At 36.5% G+C, this 19741-nt stretch overlaps 1 protein-coding gene across 1 annotated transcript; it reads right to left on the reverse strand.

Moving 5' to 3' along the window:
• Nucleotides 1-3743: 3743 nt before the first annotated feature.
• On the reverse strand, nt 3744-17811 carry LOC140167567 (uncharacterized). The gene is given in 7 exon segments (XM_072190867.1): nt 3744-9426; nt 10036-10221; nt 10915-11103; nt 11106-11168; nt 12719-12900; nt 12999-13132; nt 17804-17811. Coding segments are annotated over 7 exon segments (858 nt in total). The 3' UTR covers nt 3744-9330.
• Between the last annotated feature and the right edge of the window lie 1930 nt (nt 17812-19741).

Consider the following 19741-nt stretch of genomic DNA (forward strand, 5'->3'; position numbering starts at 1 on the left):
TAGTAAGCGATTCCTTCGTCAGAGGAGCGCCAGTTGTATGGCAAGCCAATGTGATCAAAAATGCACTGAGGCCTGGGGAATAATATCAGTGCCTATTCGCCACTTGCACGGTTCCGCCATTATGCACTCTATGCGAGGAAAGCCTCGAACTGACAACATACATGAAAGGAAGAATTACGTAACCTTACACAGAATGTTATATGACTGGTTCAATTCCCATTCATGTATGCTGCCAGTTCGAGGCTCTCCCCGCACATAGTGCATAATGGCGGAACCGTGCAAGTGGCGAATACACCAATCCGAGAAGCGTTTACTGTATTTGGCCCTCTATTGACGGCAACACAGATGTACCAGAGCGGGAGATTTAATTCGTAATTCAATACTCATGATTGTGTATTGAATATCACTGTTGTGTACAATTCCCGGGTACAATTCTGTATAGCACACAATAAATAATGGATGGAACCCCCGACCTCGGGACACCGCAGTTTTACATCGGGGACACCGCAGTAATGGCGAAGTCGGATAGGTGTATAGATAGTAGGCAAGTACCTGCAACTGTAGGCCTAGTAGCTCCTAGTACTGCACTGAACAGACCAGATTGACTCGTTGTATAAGGAATATTGCCGTAAAAACCCAAATAATTTCATTATAATTTCAAGTTTCTACCCTGCATGGAAAACTGAATCTGACACAGTCCGGCCCCACTTTCCACTGGTGATTGAAAGCATGTCCCATCCGGCCATCAGGCAGCAATTCACCTGTTCAGCTCAATGTAGGAATTCAGTGTGATTACTCTATTTACTCACCTTATAATATACTTTTGTCCGCCAGTGGTGCCTTTCATAGTGTTGTGAGAAAATGTAATCTTCTTGTTTGGGCGAGTTGAGTTGGAGCTAGTTGGGTCATGGTGATTCTACCATTTTCAATGTCTTGTGGGCACTTCATCCGCGCACTTCATCATTAGGCCCCCATCTGCCCACCTATTCCTTGGTCTTCCTCTTGCCCGGGCCTCTTGCCCAAGTTCTTGTTTTCTGGATGTTCTTGTTGTAAATTGTACATACAAAACATACTTGCTTGTTTGTCAGTATACTGGTTTATGGGTCATATAAAACAGAAATCATTACTGCATGGTAAAATGATTCTGTGGGACGCTCTTTCCCCTACCATGCAGGCCAGGAGCTATCAGGGTCCACATGCTCCATGGACACGGACTTTGACAGGCAGCAACTCCTTAAGGAGGTCATTCGATGACCAGGCATTCAAGTTTCCCCCCTTGGAACACTGTTTGATAATAACTTTTTCCTATTATCCCAATTTGTGGGAAATTCTGCTGATATTGGCTGTTTTAACAAGGACATTATGTTACATGTTCCCACAAAATCAGTGTTAAGTCACAAGTTGGTGGTTTTGAGACCTTCCAATTTTTGATTTGCTGTTTGTTTGAAGACACCTGTATTATAGTCAATGGTATGTCCCTTGTGAATGGGACATAGTATGCTGTACTCTGTAGGCCTATTTAATTCTGTCCCAATTCATTAAGGACATATACCACTGTGACTGTCAATACTGATTTCAAGCAAAGAACATCAAATCAACAGTTGGAACGTCTCAAAACTCCCAACTTTACACTCATTTCATGGGAGCAGGTCATGTGTGAATGCAGGGCCTCACTTTGGAAAGATCTGGGCCCTTCAATATTGAACATTATGTTTTGATGAATCCAAAATAAATTGGACTAGACTACATTTCATCCAATATTTTAAAACTCATCGCTTGACCAATAAATATGGACTCAATCCATCCAATTTTATATCATTATTGGTTCTAAGAATAACATCAGGATTGTAACATGCATGTGGGCTGAAACTGCAAACCAAATTCACTTTCTTAGTACCTCACGGATACAAACTTTTGATTTTACACAGGCCATGTCATTTTGAGAACAGTGAGAAAAGTAAAGCTTGGGAGGCTTGTGATCACCATCAATTCCGAGCCTTGTGTCAGGAAAATTAAAATTTGTTATTCAATTATAAGACTGTTTCTAATTTGTTACGAAAAGACAATGGTGTTTAATGAGCAGTTTGGACCCACTGATTGCATTGATTGGTCTCAATTAAGATGGGGGAGATTTTAGTACTCAAAGAATAGATTTCTTACCCTTCCCATAATCCTTTGCAACATGATCTGTCACCTCATTTCATCAAATGATACTCTCATTATAAGACGGAGATACAGACTAAATCGCGTCTGACGTTACTGTCAATTACGATCCTTGATTGGTTAATAGAGCGTAAAAGGAAGGCCGATTTATCTGATGCTGATCGGAGAAAAGGAATAGCAGAAAATGGCGAAAAATTACATACTTTTCAAGGCAAAAACCAACTTTTCTAGGCATTGTAGACAGAAAGTTTCCTATATAAAGACCTATCTTTTGGGATGGTTTGTATGTTTGAAGGTGTAAAATTAACATAAACCGCCGCATTCAGCAAGTCATCATCACGACAAGACACAAACCGTGCTTGAGTTTGATTGACAGATGACGTCAGACACGATTTAGTCTATCTCGATACGAGTCAAAAAATAAATATATTTTTCAAGATCTGGATGTGCTGTACATCGAGTTACTATACTTTTCTAACTATTTACCCATGTTGCACTAGATTGAAATGGAAGAAATGCATTGTGGGAAGTGCAAGATATTTTCTCTGCTCGGTGCTCATTCCCATATTGCTGTTAATTATGCAAAATAATATTCCAAAGGGCTCTCCTCGTCAGTCCAAAACACCGTCAGTCTGACCCCCGTCAGTCCGAAAACCCGTTTGGGTTAGGGTACGGGTTTCCAGACTGACAGAGGTTCGTATTGACTGTGTTTCTGACTGACGGGGTGTCCCCATTCTAAAGCTATTGCACACACACAAAAAAAGACAAGATGACACAATTTTTTTTGTTCTTTCTCTTGCTTGTTTTTGTTCAAACCAATGCATACTGTAGCGTTTAACAATATCATAATTAACAATTCATTAGCCAATTAATCAACACCTTTATATTTAAAATTAAGAGGATTATCAATAACAAAGGGCTTATTTTTACATAACATAATTATATATACACACACAATTGACTGATTAAAATAAGCAGAGGTTATACATGGGGTCAAAGGTTAAATATTTGCATCTACAAAACTAGTTCTTTCCTTTATGCTTTACAATTAATACTGTTTTTCCTTCATACAAAATTATGTGGTATGATAAGCAATTTAAAAAATATTATTGGCATTTTATACATCATAGATTTAGTAAAATAACTCTTCCGAGTTCTGATATAAAAAACTAGAACTTTTTGATAGCATTAATTCCTCATGCTTAGTGTTTAATAACAATAAATTACATTTGCCATGATTCAAAATTAATATGCATCATATAATCCATGCCTGCATAGAGTTTAAATAATAACAAAAGGATTAAATAGCACAGAATACAATTTTTTGCAAAAAACAATAAACAAATAGGCTTTGGTTTCCTTGCTCCTGTAGATATTAAAACACTTTTACAAAACTAGACGGCTCTTACAAATACATTACCATTTCAGTTTGACTCCAAACAATCCAAAGTTGAATCAACAATGTGGAATATTCCAACTTCTAAGGCTGTGACCTATCGGGTAATGACGTATTCGGTACCGAGGTAAATTTCGGCGGGTAACCGGTACCCGAAATTGCAAAAAAAAAAAAAAAAATTAAATTTTTGTTTTGTTTTTTTTTTTTTTTTCAATTTTTTTCAAAGTTTTTTTTTTCGGTTTTGTAGTGTTTCTGGACCTAGACCTAAATGCTAGGATCATGGTTGACCTAAAAAAAAAAAAATTGAATTTTGCACATTGTTTTGTAATTTTAATATGAAAATTGATACTAGTTTTCATGTCATACTCTATTAATGATAGCATTGAATTTGAATGCATTTTGATATCATTAATAGAGTATGACATGAAAACTATGTATCAATTTTCATATTAAAATTACAAAACAATGTGCAAAATTCAATTTTTTTTTTTTTTTTTTTTTTAATTCGGGTAATCCGTAAATGGAATTTGTATCCGGGTAGGGAAAAAACGGGCGGGTACCCGAATATCCGGGCTTGAGTCACTGCCTTACCAACTTCCCAGGAAACACAAAATGTTTTACAGAACATGCAATGTTATAACATTCAGAATTTATTTGGTGTTGAGCCAAAAAATATTTTGCAATAACATTTTGAAAATGTTGTAGTATTTTATCATATAAAACATTTTAAAAATGTTTCATACTCTTTATAACCGGACATTTAAATGTTATTAAAACGTTTTTGACTAAAACCAAAACGTGTTTTAACATGTTTATAACATTTTAAAAACATTTTGTGTTTGCTGGGTCTTTACCTTTTACAAGAAATGGGCTTGCTGAATTCATCAACATGATCAATACCTTCAATGATGGCATTTATAGGAATTTCCTTGTTGAAAAATAGGAAATTGCCCTTGTTGATGCAAACTACAACAAATCTCTTGTAAACACATCATCCAGGTCTGGAAAAAATGCGGGAAGTTCTTTGTGCGGAATTTTGAGATTTGGAAAATATTTTGGAATGTGGAGGGAAATTTTGCTTGCCACATGCACAAAATACATATGGCTAATGTTATTACGGAGAAAATTTTTCTTATCTTCCCGAGCAATGAACACTTTTCCAGCCCTGTCCACATTTCTTGATTCAACTCCTTTCCCCCATCAATTGAAGTAATCTACATCATACAGTGGTGGAATCAAGTGTGGTATGGATGATGAATTTCTCGCACCATGCACCTAAGATCCCAAAACCGAGCACGCAAATTTAGTCCCAGAATATAGTATGCAACCTATATTTGCCCATAAATTATTTTACAGCAAATTTGAAAGCTAGCGAGTAATTCCCGATTCATCCCACACTTGATTACGTACCTCATGCTTGATACCTTCATGATAAAGCCCTAGTATTTCAATAACAAAAAAATAGCACACTTACTGTTATTGAATTGGGTTATATCAGTTAAAATCCATACACCCCCCTATGCATGGCAGTCATGACCTTAATCTCCCACACAGGGAGTGTAAATTTCAAATGGAGTCACCAATTCAGGTAGCCTGTTTGATATTCACACCCCTGTGTGGAAGATTAATGTTATGTCTTCCATAGGGGGTGTATGGATTCAACTGGAATTGACGATTGGCAACTTCATGATTAAAACACCATGAATACTAGTTGGATCTTGCGACATCAGTGTGCACGTTACAATATCATTCATTCCATAATAGTTGTTTCAGAGAAAAAAAAAAAAAGGCGTTTTATAGCCTTATTCTCCAGGTTGGACATCTGGTAAATATATATCCTTTTCTGAGATTGCGAACAAAACGAATAACAAATTACAAAAACAAAAGAATGATGTAGCCTCCTTTATATCTGGCTCCGTCTTTAGATCTAGGAGAGTGAGATCAGTGTATCAATCTCCTGAAATACTGCAATCGGCTCTCCTAAACAGCCCCAGAAGAGCTAAGTAAGACAGTACCAGTACAAACACCCTGTCTCAACGATGCCAATGTCATACTAGAGAAGTCATTCCAATATCTCTTCTTCGTCCTCTCTTACATCATACAGTATGCTTAGGTTTGAACAAACAAAACTTGGAAAGTTTATTTTTTTTAATTTAACACGTTTTCTACTACAAATTACAAAGCTTGTTTGGTCATTTTCTAATTTCTGGTGGAAATGTTTGACACGTCTATTGGCCCTCTAATACAATATAGTTTATTCACTATAAAAGGATTTACGACTTTTCGTATAGCCCTGGATTTTGTGAGGTATATAATATCCCATTTGTGTTGTACAAGTTGAAGATATGTGCGTAAGCGATTGGCTTCCCCTCTTTTTTATACCCATTGCCTCATTTGTAGCATTTCGTACAGTAATTTAACATAATATCCTCCCGATACACAATGGTCATTTATTTTGCAAATTTACTGCACACCGTCTTATCAATGATTGCATTAATATTACATACAGAAAAAAATCTTACCGAACATTTTTCGTTCATAGCACAACTACCAAAAAATAATACAAAAGAAAATATGTTATCAATTTACTATGGTATACATTGATACTTAAGCCTATTTTATACACGCAACTCATTTAGCACATAATAAGCTATGATTGATGTAACATCTAGATATGGAGTGAGGTAATTTGAATTTATTTCCCATTCAACGTAAAACCAGATTCACAATAATCACCGATTAAAACTGTTACTTACCGAGTTGTAGCAATTTTTTGTGCATATTTCATAATTGTACACACATAGTTATACCCATGCAATAATAACCATCGATTTAGCCGAATTCACTATGACATCAAATATGATTGGAATAATTGGGCTATTCCCATTTAAAAACCTCACCCCCCCAGGAAAATGTTTGGAATTCCATCAGAATTGGCCACTCTTCTAGATCCAACAATTTTCATCACCAAATGGTAAAAAATTCCAGCTGGATCGACCATATCATACAACTGGATTTGAGGCGTTGGTGATATCTTTTGCAGGGGTGTGTGGATTTTAAACGAACAGCCCGTTGCATACAAACAAGTACAAAAGGAGTTGTTGGCAAGCACTGTACACATACACAATAAATATAATGCTTGACAAGTTTTCAACCGTGAACATTTTTTTTTGTAAGTTTCAAATTTAAGCATCGTGTTTTAAAAAAAATGCTGCGTGGTTATATCGTTAACATTCAGAATTCTAAAAAATTGAGTTGAATCAACAGGGAGATGCTTTGGTAATATAATAATAAAATTCAAAATTGTTTACTTATAAACAAAAGTGACTTTCATTAACGGGATTTATAAACAATAATTATATCATCAGCTTTTGGATTCTCAGTTGAGTAATTTTTTGTGCTGCTGGCTGGTGGTCTGTTTGAAGAGCACTCAGAGAAGTATTGAAGCAGTCTAGTTGTTAACATTTTATTCCGCTGGTCCCCTTTAAAAAAAACCACAATATTATAACCGAAAGTATTACTGCATAATATTGCATAGCATTGCCATTTTAACAACTGGGGTCTATTTGACTAAACTTTTAACCCTTCGTAACTCAGGTAACCGTTCTTAAGGTTACGAATACCCAAATACTAGCCGTAACTTTACGAATGGTCCCTGTAGTAAATCCTTATTACTTACGAAGGGTACCATTTACGACTCATCGTAAATTATGAAGGATTTCAAGACTTACGAAGTTTCGTAAAGTTTAGTGAAATGGACCCCAAGACTACTTTTGGGTAGTATACTTCAGAAAGTTGGTCCCTCTAAAAACAGCAGACCCTTCGCAGACACCATCCAGCATAATCACATAATGTTGAGGGCAAAAAGTTGCAGGAATATTGTACAGTACCCGTTTGAAAGACACTCACCCATGTAGCACCACACAGCATTTTACACTCAATATTTTTCGAGGCTTATAATATGTGCTAACATGTTTTCTCCAGAGTTTAAAAATAAACAAAGAGTTGATGTTACATATTTCAGGTATCATTAATAATTTCTTTGGACTAAATTGAAAAAAGGCAAAATGACTTAATGAATACTGATATATATGAATAATATTTCAGATATTGTAATATCAGACGTATTAATTGAAGAAGTTTGAATTGGAGCTGTAAATTTCTCGTCAAACGTACCTCAATTTCTTGCAAAAGTTAACACTGGTGAATCGATCCTCTGTAAACTAAAGAATATTAGGTCATGAGCGCTGCAGTTAAATTTGGTATAAGCGAAACAATTTTATTGGCAATTTTAGTTTTGGCACTTCAGGCTCAATCTGCTTGAGGCTCAATGCAATTCCATAAACACCTCCATGTATTTGATGAAAATATATCTTCTTCAGTTTTTTTTTTTTTGGCACATCTCTTAATTCACCAAGCGAACTTTACTACAAGAAATCAGGAATGTAACTTTTTTACTAAAATATATATCGTCTCTTTCTATATAAGTGGTCAAAATTGTTTTGAGTTGAGGTAACGACAGATGCTCCGATTAACCCCATGAGAACTACCTGCCGATTGGCCAAAAAGAAGGTTTCATTATCAATTGGACCAATCAGTAACATTGTTAGAATAATTTCACCATACAAAAAAAAATGGGGTGAATTATTTGCAAAGCTCCATTCTGATTGGTGATTAAAGTGAACATATCATGTAATTGACCAATCAGAGGCAATGTTAGATCGGCAGGTAGTGTTCAGGGGATTAAACAACATTTAATGACAATGTCATTTTTTTCAGTAAATCATCTATGTACAAACATGCATTGGATTCAGTTTCCGTGATATGAGATATGGGTCTGCATTACCATTTTATGAACACAATTCAGAACCCATTTAGTATGTTGTTATCAGTGGTTCCACTTCCACTGATAGCCCCCCTGGATGGCAAATTCTGATATACAAGCAATATACTTTCACATGCCAAATTCTACAGATCGTCAAATCTACATAAACAATATTATATTAAGATTAAAAACACAAAATACAAAATAATGATCAAATCAATGCACTCTCTTGCACACATTTTTCTCTCTCTCTCTCATAACACCCTTTTTGTAACATTTCTTAATGTTTTATCTGGGTAACATTAAAATATTTTGCCTCTATTTTAGGCCTAACAGTTACAGCATCTACAAAAGTATCTTTTTCATAAAAAGTGGTCCATGATTTCTTTGTTTTTGTTGTGTAATACAGTTTAAGGACATATAATACAGTATAGGGGTATACAGGGTGTCCCAAAATCTACTGTACAGAAATGTATTTTAAACTCACACAAATAAGATTTTTTTGGATACCCTGTACAGAAGGACAGCTCATTGGCAACTAAAAAAATGCACCTCAGGAGAAAATCCTAATTATTTTCAATACTTCCTTTTGCTCTAAATCACATTCAAAATTGGACACCTTAACTGCCCTTTACCATAGCTTGAATAACATCTAACTGTGCAATTGGGCATTGAATGTGACCTTATTTTAACAGTGCAAAAGGAAGTATGTTGGAGGATCACATGAGGCACACCTTTTTTACCATTTTGCGGAATCCTGAGTACATGTTGGCCACACACACATGGACTCACTGGTCATAAACACATAAAAAGAGTTCAAATTTTTGTTGTTTCTGATGAAATACATACAATACGATAAAAATAACACAATAATCATAGAGATGAAAGTGCAGAAGATAGGAGGGAGGGACCGGTAGGTTGAATGACAGGTTGCACCGACTCCTAATCACTCATCATCTCCGTCCACTGCTACTGTTTCTTCTTGGGCCTCCGCCGCATCGCCATTGCTGGTCTTCTGTTTCTTCAGGAACTCCTCTCCTTCCTGCAGGGTGAAAAAAAAATCAAATTGTAAACAATTTTGTACAATATCAATAAATTCAGACATGTATGAGGTCCTCCGTTGATAACAAACTGGGGGTACAGTACAATGATCGCACAGGGATGTGCCATAAATGCAGCACATCAAAAGGAAAGACTTTTAGCAAAGTGCTTTTTTAAGATAAACTAGACCGAAAAAAAAAAAAAAAAAGAATTTGGGATGCTTTTTTATTTTTTTTTTTTTTGTCAATTTTAGCAAATGATGTGTCATTTTAAAGCTTGAAAAATGGTTTCAAAGCAGAAATACTGAACTAAAAATTGACTTCACCTGCAAAGTCCCCCCTATGAGATGCTGCATCACAAATGGGTCTGTTTGGGGCCCCTGGTACCGTACTTAACAGAGGTGCGAAGAACTTTTTCTGGACTTTCCAAAATTAAGGTTGGTATTCTTTTACATAGTAAATAAAAATAAAAACCTTATTTCTAAGATTTCCTGATTAGGTTTGCTCCGATGAAGACAATCAATTCTTCTTTTGTTGACCCTAATTACTGTGTTTTCAATGGAAAACTTGTACATTTTTGCACAAAACTAGAAGAACACTGATCTACTGACCTGTAGTGTTTCTGCCATGGTGTGAGTTCGCTTTAGAGATTTAGCCGCCTCGTCTTCTTCCTCCGCCGCTGCCTCCTCTCCGTCTTTCTTCTCTTCTGCTTGTTCTTCCTCTGCTGCTTCTTTAAGAGCTTTTGTTTGAGCACGAGATTCTGCAATGGGCTCATCTCCAACAATCTCAGCTCCCTCCTGCAAAATTGAATCGGTGAGCATAATATATCACTGACCTAGGTTGTTTCAAAATTTCTGAAAACAGGCCGGGCATAAATCAAAGAGCAACAGGTGGTGCCCCAACAGGCAACAACAATGTGATATAAAATTGGATTAATTGAGCCCATATTTATTGGTCGAGCTATGAGTTTTAAAATATTGGGCGAGGCGTGAGTCGAGTCAATATTTTAAAACTCATAGCGAGACCAATAAATATTAGCGTAAAGCATCCAATTTAATCATTATTATGTGTTGGCTCCAATATTTTCACACACTTGGATTCATCAAAACATAATAATGTTGTATATTGGATGATGATTCTCATTATATTCAAGAGTGTCAATCAATCTATTGCCTGTAACAAACAGCATACACACGTTGTTGATCAACCCTAAAATCAAGGCTTATATTAAGCAGGCACCCAGGCTTTTTTTACCCCATGGTTGCCCAGTTTTGGCTCCTGGTGTGTCAAACTACAAACTATAGGACCAGGAGCTATCTTTGGGACCAGGAGCTCATTTTAGCTCTTGGTCCTGGCATACTTAACATAAGGCCTGCCTAAAATAATGTTTGGATGTACATAATTGACATTTTCTTTTTGTGAATCCGCCGATTACTCGTTCACATGCATGAACGGAAAATACCACGCCAGCATGCACGTTCATTGCTTACCTTTGCAGTTACCACCATTGTGTTGTCCTTTGTTACTTTGGGTGGTTCCGACTCCTTCGCTGCCTCTGCAATAGCTTCCGTCTCTGCCCTTGTGCTACCTTCAATCTTTCCTCCTTCCAAGTACGCCTCTGCCGCCTTGACGGTGGCTTGGATGGTGGTGTCTCTCTCAACTGGTGGCTTCTCTTCATCCGCTTCAGCGATTGTTTTGCGACAAGGTCTTCCGCCCCTGACCTCTTCAAGAATTCAGCTCCTTCCTGTAAGATAACATAAATAGGATTCATTGCCACAATGGTATCCATGCAAGGTTTTTTAGATCAAGTATTCAACAGCAATTGCACAATGCACATACAGCAAGTTTAGCCAGCTATTTTTCATTTGTCACATGCAGCAGTTGTGATGGCATTTGCTTAGTACAAAGTGTTGCAACTTTGTGCTCCTAAGGGACAGAGAAAAGGGTGTGGTAAGTTTGTATACAAAGACATCACTTAAGGTGAATGTCAGTACTGGGGAAAGAGTTAATTGGGGGGTGCTACAGTTCTGGAAAGAGCCAAGAAAAGTTTTTTGGTATTAAATCCTTTGCAGTACTGCGTACATGCCTACTAGGCAACAAAAGCTATTTCATTCAATGCTGCAACAAATCATATGTAATGTACATTAAGTGAATGCAATATAATATACATTAAGTGAATACAATATAGTGTACATCAAGTGAATGCAAACAATTTAGCTACAGGTTCAAATCAAGAGCATACAGAAGGTGTTCAATGTTGAGTTGAGGTGAAACCATGCTGCAATAGAATGTGATTGATGAAATGATATTTGCTGCTTCACAAAATTCACAGATAACATGACTGCACATGCCTACATAAACACAAAACCTGACAATTTCTCAAGTTAGGGTGATGAAAACTTGTCACTTCTTCTTATGTGATTCGTGCATCACCTGTGAAATTACATGGTATGAAAAAGGCACATCTTACAACAGGTACAACAGACTCCAATAACATTAACAGGCATGATATTTATCCTTTGTCAAAAAATAGGGAAAATTAGGCATAACAGAAATATGTAATAAAAGAAAATATGTAAATATTGACTATAAAAAAGTAGGAATTCCTATTTAAAAAGGAAAAATATTATGCCTGATTAACCTTTGAACTTTCTGCATTTTGTATGTACCTGATGAAATTGCAACGTTCACATTACGAGCAATCAGCAACGGCATGTACACAGCGGCACGGCTATCTATCCCTGCAACGAAATGCTGTAAGAGGACAACTTTGTGCCTTTTAATAGTCAGGAATTCAGGACTGTCCGTTGTCATCTTGTTGATATCTTGTAGTCGTATTCTCCAAATCTGTCACATGCATAGAGGAGAGGGAAAACAGAAAAGGAAAGAAAATGTGCTGCTGGGTTGTTGGATGAAAATCACTCTCTTCACGTTCTAATCCCTAAGTATTTGAAGCTCCAATCCAGATGTACTTGAAGTTGAAGCTCCAATTCCTGCGTACATTTGCTCTAGATTTAAGAAAACAGTCTAAGATCATCTTATCACAAAGTTTAACCAACCTGGAAAATAAATGAATAAATAAATAAAATTTTATACTTGTGTTTTCAGTTTTCATAATCTGCAAACAAAAACCCAGATAATATAATAAAGAGAAAAGTGCAGACTGCTGACAGTTTGTTTCATGCAAAATGATCATTGATGAGTGGAGGATAGGAGGTGAGCGAGGGAGCATGGCCTACTGCAATTGTCTTTGGTTTTTTTCTTTAGTAGCGAGCGAGCTAGTGGTTCAAATACCTTGGCTGTTTCAACCATTGTGCTGTCTCGTGGTACCTTGGGCTTTGACGATTCTGCATCTGTTGATTTTTCTCCTGTGGAAATACTTTCTTCGGCTGTTTTATCCTCAGCAGATTTTTCTCCTGTGGAACTACTTTCCTCTACTGTTTTGTCTTGGCGGGTTTGTCTCCTGTGGAACTTTCCTCAGCGGATTTGTCCTCTGTTGAATCTGTTGAATTTTCTTCTGTGGGTTTTTCTTCTGCTGCTGCTGCTTCATTTCTTGTCCGCCCTTCCACTTTACCTTCTGATTCTAAAAAGGCTTCTGCCTCTTTGACAGTTGCCTCAATAGTTGTATCTCTGTGAACGGATGGCGTTTCCTCTTCCGGTTTGGCAATCAGGTCTTGACACCTGACCGCTTTAAGAACTCTGCCCTTCCTGCAAAAAGCACAAGATAGTCATTTGTATTAGCAGATACTACAGAAAGCAAAGTCCATCATACTATACCCTAATTGTTATTTTGTCTCTGCTATTATCTAGAATTTTTAAAAAAAGTTTCAAGTAATACTATGAGCAGTACATTAGGTTCAAAGGTAAGTAAAAATAATGAATTAAGTATAAAATTATATCAATTATTATTAAATTATTAGCAAAAGTTAATCACTTGTTAACATCCTATCTTACTTAGGTACCGGTACTGTAGTGTATTTATAAGTGGTAATTTTTGTGAAGATTTTATTTTTTTGAATGGGAGTTCCAACCATGAAATTAACACCTTGCGAAATATGTTATTAACGTAGACCACTTGACATTGTTTATCAACAAAGGCGAGGGGCTGATCTATCGGTATGCTTGAACGAACCGCTACACTGTTCAATGGCTTTCTTAGATCATCGTACGCAATGTGGTGGGCTATTTAAAATGCATGTGCCCTGAGCAAACTACGATGCGTACGCACATTACTGGTGCAGGGCAAAGCACTTGTAATGGAAATATGCATAATTCACGCGCAAGCCGCACATACTGCCGGGCAATGACGTCACATGTCAAGTGGTAAAGGGTTGGGAAATCATGATGAAAATAACACATTCTCTGCACTCCTAATTGCCAAAATAACTGTTCGGCTGTGTACACACAAATTACCACCTATAACACTTTGTCCCAGATCCTGCAAAAGTATGACTGGTGGGCTCTCTCTAAGGCTTCTGATTTAAACCTAATTTGATACAAAAATAAAAATTCATAAATAACTTAAATTAAAAATGTAAAAATAAACACAAAGCATGGAAGTAAGAGTAAGTCTGCTACTAAAATTTACAGTCTGGAGAAGAACTTATGACTTATGAATATTAAATGTACTTGTATAATATAACTACAAAGAGAAATAAGAATACAAAATTTACGGTTAGTATTTTCTATTAGGCAAAATAAAAAAATTAACATGTTTCACGTCCCCTCCCGCTTCCTTTTTTGAGGTTTCCTCAAATATATTTTTAATTTTTTGAAATTTAGTTATAACTTTTCAAAAAATATGTCTAGGATGTTGAAATGCTTTCTATAGCCTTGTTAAGACACAAGAAACATTTTAGGATGGTTTTGTGATTACTGGAGGGGGTGTAACTCTCAGAACAACAAATAAAAAAGGGCCTCCTCCTCCTTTTTCCAGGCATTATTGTATACGCTAAAACAGCTCTAAGTATGGGTATTTGCACCAATTTTGCGATAAAAAATAGTAAATAAAAAGCCCCCTCCTCCTTTTTTTCGAAAACCCGGACGTGAAACATGTTTTATTTTTTACTTGGCCTTACTACTAACAGGCCTTTGGATTGACTTCTTATAAATTAAATTCACAACAAAAACATACAGTGTCTTATTCCAATTATTCCAAAACAAATTTTATAATTAAAATAATACATTTAAAACTTAACTAATCAAACATAAAAATATATTTTTAAACAATTTATAATAGGCCTAAATAGAATTATGAATTATAACAAATTGTGTAATTTCCCTAGAATTACAAGTTCAGTAATTACAGTAATCGATGAATACCTATAATTTAAAACTAACATCATTGGACAAACACAGGCTAAAAATGTCTTGGTCACAATGTCACTCACAGTCACAGATTAACAATGGCATTTCAAATAAGGGGCACTAATATGTTTTTTACTGTTCAAACGAGAGGAAAGCTCATAAATTTACATTATACACTAGTAGGTTGTGCATGAAATTATTCATTGGCGCCAAACAAAGGATTTGAACCGGTGTCCATCACCGTATGACTGTTCTTGTACAATGTACAACTTACCGGTACTTTTTGTGCTTAGAACTTATTCAAGTGTTTTATTGATGTAAGGCTCTTCTTCACAATAATATTAATTCTTAGTTTCCTGGTTTGATTTTTAAAAAGGCACAAGGTAATTTTTAATTATTAATGTTACTTATCATTCATTTTCTTTATTTTGAAACATGGTCACAATTCGCTGGCATAGTGCACGTTAGAATATGGCCGTTGCTAGGTCAACTGGCTCACGCTTTCTTTGTTACGAACCACTGATCGATATGATTACAACACAAAGCCTATGGCATATCATAATTCGGAAGAGGTGTATGAGCCCAGGCTTGAACCAGTAATGGTTACTAACGTGCACTACGACAACGAATTACACAACCCAATGGTACATTTTGGCACTGCAGATTTAATTATATTGCAAAATTATTGATGATATTTAATCCATGGATGCTATTTGAAAATTGTTCAGCATCAGCATCATAGCATCATTCCTAATAGATATGATCAACATTAGGCCAAAAAAAATAAATTGTTTGGTTGCCCTTCCGAGACAAAATTTGGAGGGTCAGTATGTCGATCCTTTTTTTTTTTCATGGACTCTTCCTCAATTTTTCCTCCATTTTGAAAAGGCTAGTATGGACAAATGCTTGATCATTTTAATTATTATGGTTAAAAAATTGTGTGTTTTGGACAGGATTTAACCAGAAATACTTCTTGTTTTCAATCAAATATGCATTTAATAATTAAAATGAGTGAATAACAAATATAAAATTAAAAGTCCTTGATTCTGTCTAAAAAAACCTAACATCATAACATTACATGTACGTAATATGTAGGTATGCCAGGTGAATTCAAATTTGCCATCAAACTGCATCATTTTATCAAATTAAAGCCCTTGAGTAAAGAAAGCCAACACTGAAAACCTTTTTGTCATAGCACTTTCCGTAGCAAAGTTACATCTTGTCAAAGATTGACTTTCATCAAAAAGATTCTCCTAGCAAAATTCCCCATAACAGCACGGGGGTGTTTCTAGATCTTAGTCTCATGACGATAGCACCTTTTTTAATGGAACTGCTATCAAAATCTCTCTGAAATTCCATGTGCGAGTCTCTCATCACCAAAAAAAATCATATATTTGGGTCAAGTGAAGTATAGACAACATATTTATGAAGGTTTCCTTCTTAAAAAGGTTCTTTGGCCACGTGTTTTGAACTCGCCACCCTTAGCGTTACATCACAAATATTATGAATTTTTACACCAATCAAGTTTCAAATTAGAATATCTCCACAACTATCAACCCTAAACTAGCAAAAGTATACTTTTTTGGAAAGCTGAAGGCAAAAGCAATTTAAATATACACATTTCAACTCACTGTACAGGGTGACCTTGAAGTTATACAGGGTGGAATTAAAAAAAAATCCAAATAAAAAATGGGTCATTTAATGCATTGCTTATTACTAACTTGCAGTTATAAACTGAAAGTAAACAACATTGATTTGGTTAGAGGTTAGGGGGAGCCTACTGACTCTGGAAGAAAAAAAATCACAGCTGTTTGGTAATCTCGAATACAGGGTGTCCCAAAATATGTTCAAATTTTTTACAATTCAACATATTTTGAACTGAAACATTTTACCCCTAACCCATACAAAAAAAAGTAAGTCCATATTTAGATTCCTCATCAAATTTCCTCTCAGAAAATGTAAACTTTGACTATGATAGGATAAGTAATTAAAAATTTACAGCAACTTTTAGATTTTGAAGACATCCGCATTGCTTACTACAGTATTTAATATGAAAACGGGTAGTTTTGTACATAAAGTTTGCATTTTATAGACTAAACCAATCATAAAGAGTTAAAAATGATTAAAAACAATTAGCAGAATTAATAATCTTTCAAAAGAGCTCTTAACCATGTCTGTAGCCCATATGGATGCAAAGATATGATCAGTTGATTCAACGCACACACACAAAATCTTTATTTCCCATAGACTTTGCACATACCGCCACCGCCTCATCCGCCACCGCCTCATCCACCACCTCGGTCATTCTGAACTCAAACAACTCTAACTCCACTATCTTAGCTGATAAACAATTCTCCTTTGGAGGTCTGTTAGGGCACTTATATAGCTACAAAATGACACCAAACACACTTCAATACCTTTTGTTTAAAGCAGAGATATAACAATTTGAACGAGTCTCGATTTGGAAAAGCGTAACAACACCACCATTTTTGGGTGGCGAGTTCAAAACGCGTGGCCCTTTTTAATTTCAATGTAAATTTGTATTGCCGGTTTAGGCCTATTTGATTGACTAACAAATGTGTTAACCGAGGTTTCCCTGTGATACCTATAAGGCCAAATAAAAAATAAAACATGTTTCACGTCCCCTCCCGCTTCCTTTTTTGAGGTTTCTTCAATTTTTTTTTTTTTTTTGAAATTCAGTTATAACTTTTCAAAAAATATGTCTAGGAAGTAGAGGTGCTTTCTATAGCCTTGCTAATATACAAGGAACACTTTTATAGGTTTTGTGATAGTTAGAGGGGCCTATCTCTCAGAACAACAAATAAAAAGAGGCCTCCTCCTCTTTCCAGGCATTATTGTATCCGTTAAAATAGCTCTAATTATGGGTATTTACACCGATTTTGCGATAAAAAATAAAAATGATGTGAGTGCGCATGCGCGAGTGATCAGTCCCATCTTCAGATCGCTCTGATTTTCTGGGTGTAAATTCCACCTTTTTCACCCATATTGTTATTCCATCTACAAACTAAGTGTTTCATTATATATTTTGAATCATCTTTGGCGTGATTGTACTGTTCCATCGTGACTTGATCCCGATTATTTTAGTTCTTCATCAACTGTTGACCACTCCCTTTGTTTACCCAAGCAACCATCAATCCATCATGGCGGCCTACATGAACTCGATGATGTGCTAGTTACGGCGACTCGTCGGGCGTGAGGTCAAGTATTGCTGGGTTGGATTTGGTGACCTGTATGTATGACTCTTGTTCAAAATGTCGAACTTCATTACTGTGAGTACTCTCATATTATTTACTACCATAATCCTGACTGTGGACAGCTTCAGAAATAATAGCTACCATGACGAAGCTTGCATTGATTACATCATGTGTACCAACTCTACGATGACGAGCTCATCACCGTGCTTGTTTGATCTATGGCATGCGAGTTGCGGTTCGACTATGTTTACTAATATCAAAGTGAATTTTGCCTACAAATATCTCCCGGCAGTACCCTTGGTGCTACGTAAGAGTTACAAACTGCTATTTCCATGTAACCTAAAATTTGATGGCAATAACTGTAAACTGTTTCTTGTGTATTATTGCATTATGATCATCTCCCAATCTGGAGACACTGAAGTTAATCCAGGACCAAGCACACACGGCAGCCTTGGTGACTCAAGTGAAAATCCTTTATTTCCATGTCAAATATGCCATCAACCATGTACGGGAGGACAAGGCAGTGCAGTGTGATGAATGTGATGAATGGTATCACTCAAGTTGTATGAATATGAACACCCTTGTTTATGAAGCCCTTGGTAGCAGTAAGGTATCTTGGGTTTGTTGCAGCTGTAACATGCCAAATTTTTCTAAATCATTCTGTACTCTAGACTCTATTAACATGTCTAATAGCTTCAGCAGTTTGGATGACGAAGCGAATATTCCACCACCCCTAGCCTCTTCATCACCTGCTGCCACCAGCATCCCCCAAGCTAGGGTGAAGGATAACAGTACTAAGAAGTCCAAACCAGTGTTCACTCTCTCTGGAAATTGGGTGGGCCAAATGAAACATTTTTGTGCCAAATTGACCCAATTTTGGCTCAGTAATTCCCCAAATTGACTAATTGTAATACAGCATTGCAAATTTGTTTGCGCCAAAAATAATTTTCACTGGGCCAAAATTGAGACATACGGCCTCTGAGTAAACACTGGTCCAAACCTACCAATAGACATCACCTGAAAGTTGTTATTATAAATTTCCAAGGTATACGGAGTAAAAAAGCTGCTTTGCAAACATTCTTGGACATTAATCAGCCTGATGTGGTAATTGGTACGGAGACCCATATTGATAGTACCATCCTGTCAAGTGAGATATTTCCGCCTGACTACAACGTAACAAGGAAAGATTGTGACTTACATGGAGGGGGTGTGCTAATTGCTCTTAAGGGTGACCTTATAGGCACGCACAGACCTGACTTGGACACGAACTCAGAAATATTATGGACTCAGCTAGATATAATGGGGTCCAAACCCCTGCTTATTGGGGCATTCTACCGCCACAGATTACTACTCTCCCAGAATATGAATATCTAAAGCAGCTTCAAGCAACTCACTGGATAAAATAAAACTGTCCAAAGGTCAACAGGTGTGGCTTGAGGCGACTTCAACCTTCCAGGTATTAACTGGACCAGTGTTTCTACCACACCAGGGGCTACAAACCAGGCTTGTCACGTGAATTTATTGACATTGTGAATGATAAGTGTTTTGAGCAGATGGTTACTAAGCCTACCAGGATCAACAATATTCTTGACCTGTTTCTCACCACACACTCTACCCTGGTGGAGAAATCAACCGTCCTGCCAGGTATGAGCGACCACGACGGGATACCGTTCATCATTGTCAACACAAGACCACGCAAGACCAAGCAAAAACCAAGGAGAATTTTCCTGTACAGGAAAGCAAATGTCTCCAGTTTGAAGGATGCGATCACTAAATTGTCTGACAACATCACCAG

Source organism: Amphiura filiformis, chromosome 13, assembly GCF_039555335.1.
Source record: "Amphiura filiformis chromosome 13, Afil_fr2py, whole genome shotgun sequence".
In the NCBI taxonomy this organism is placed as follows: domain Eukaryota; kingdom Metazoa; phylum Echinodermata; class Ophiuroidea; order Amphilepidida; family Amphiuridae; genus Amphiura; species Amphiura filiformis.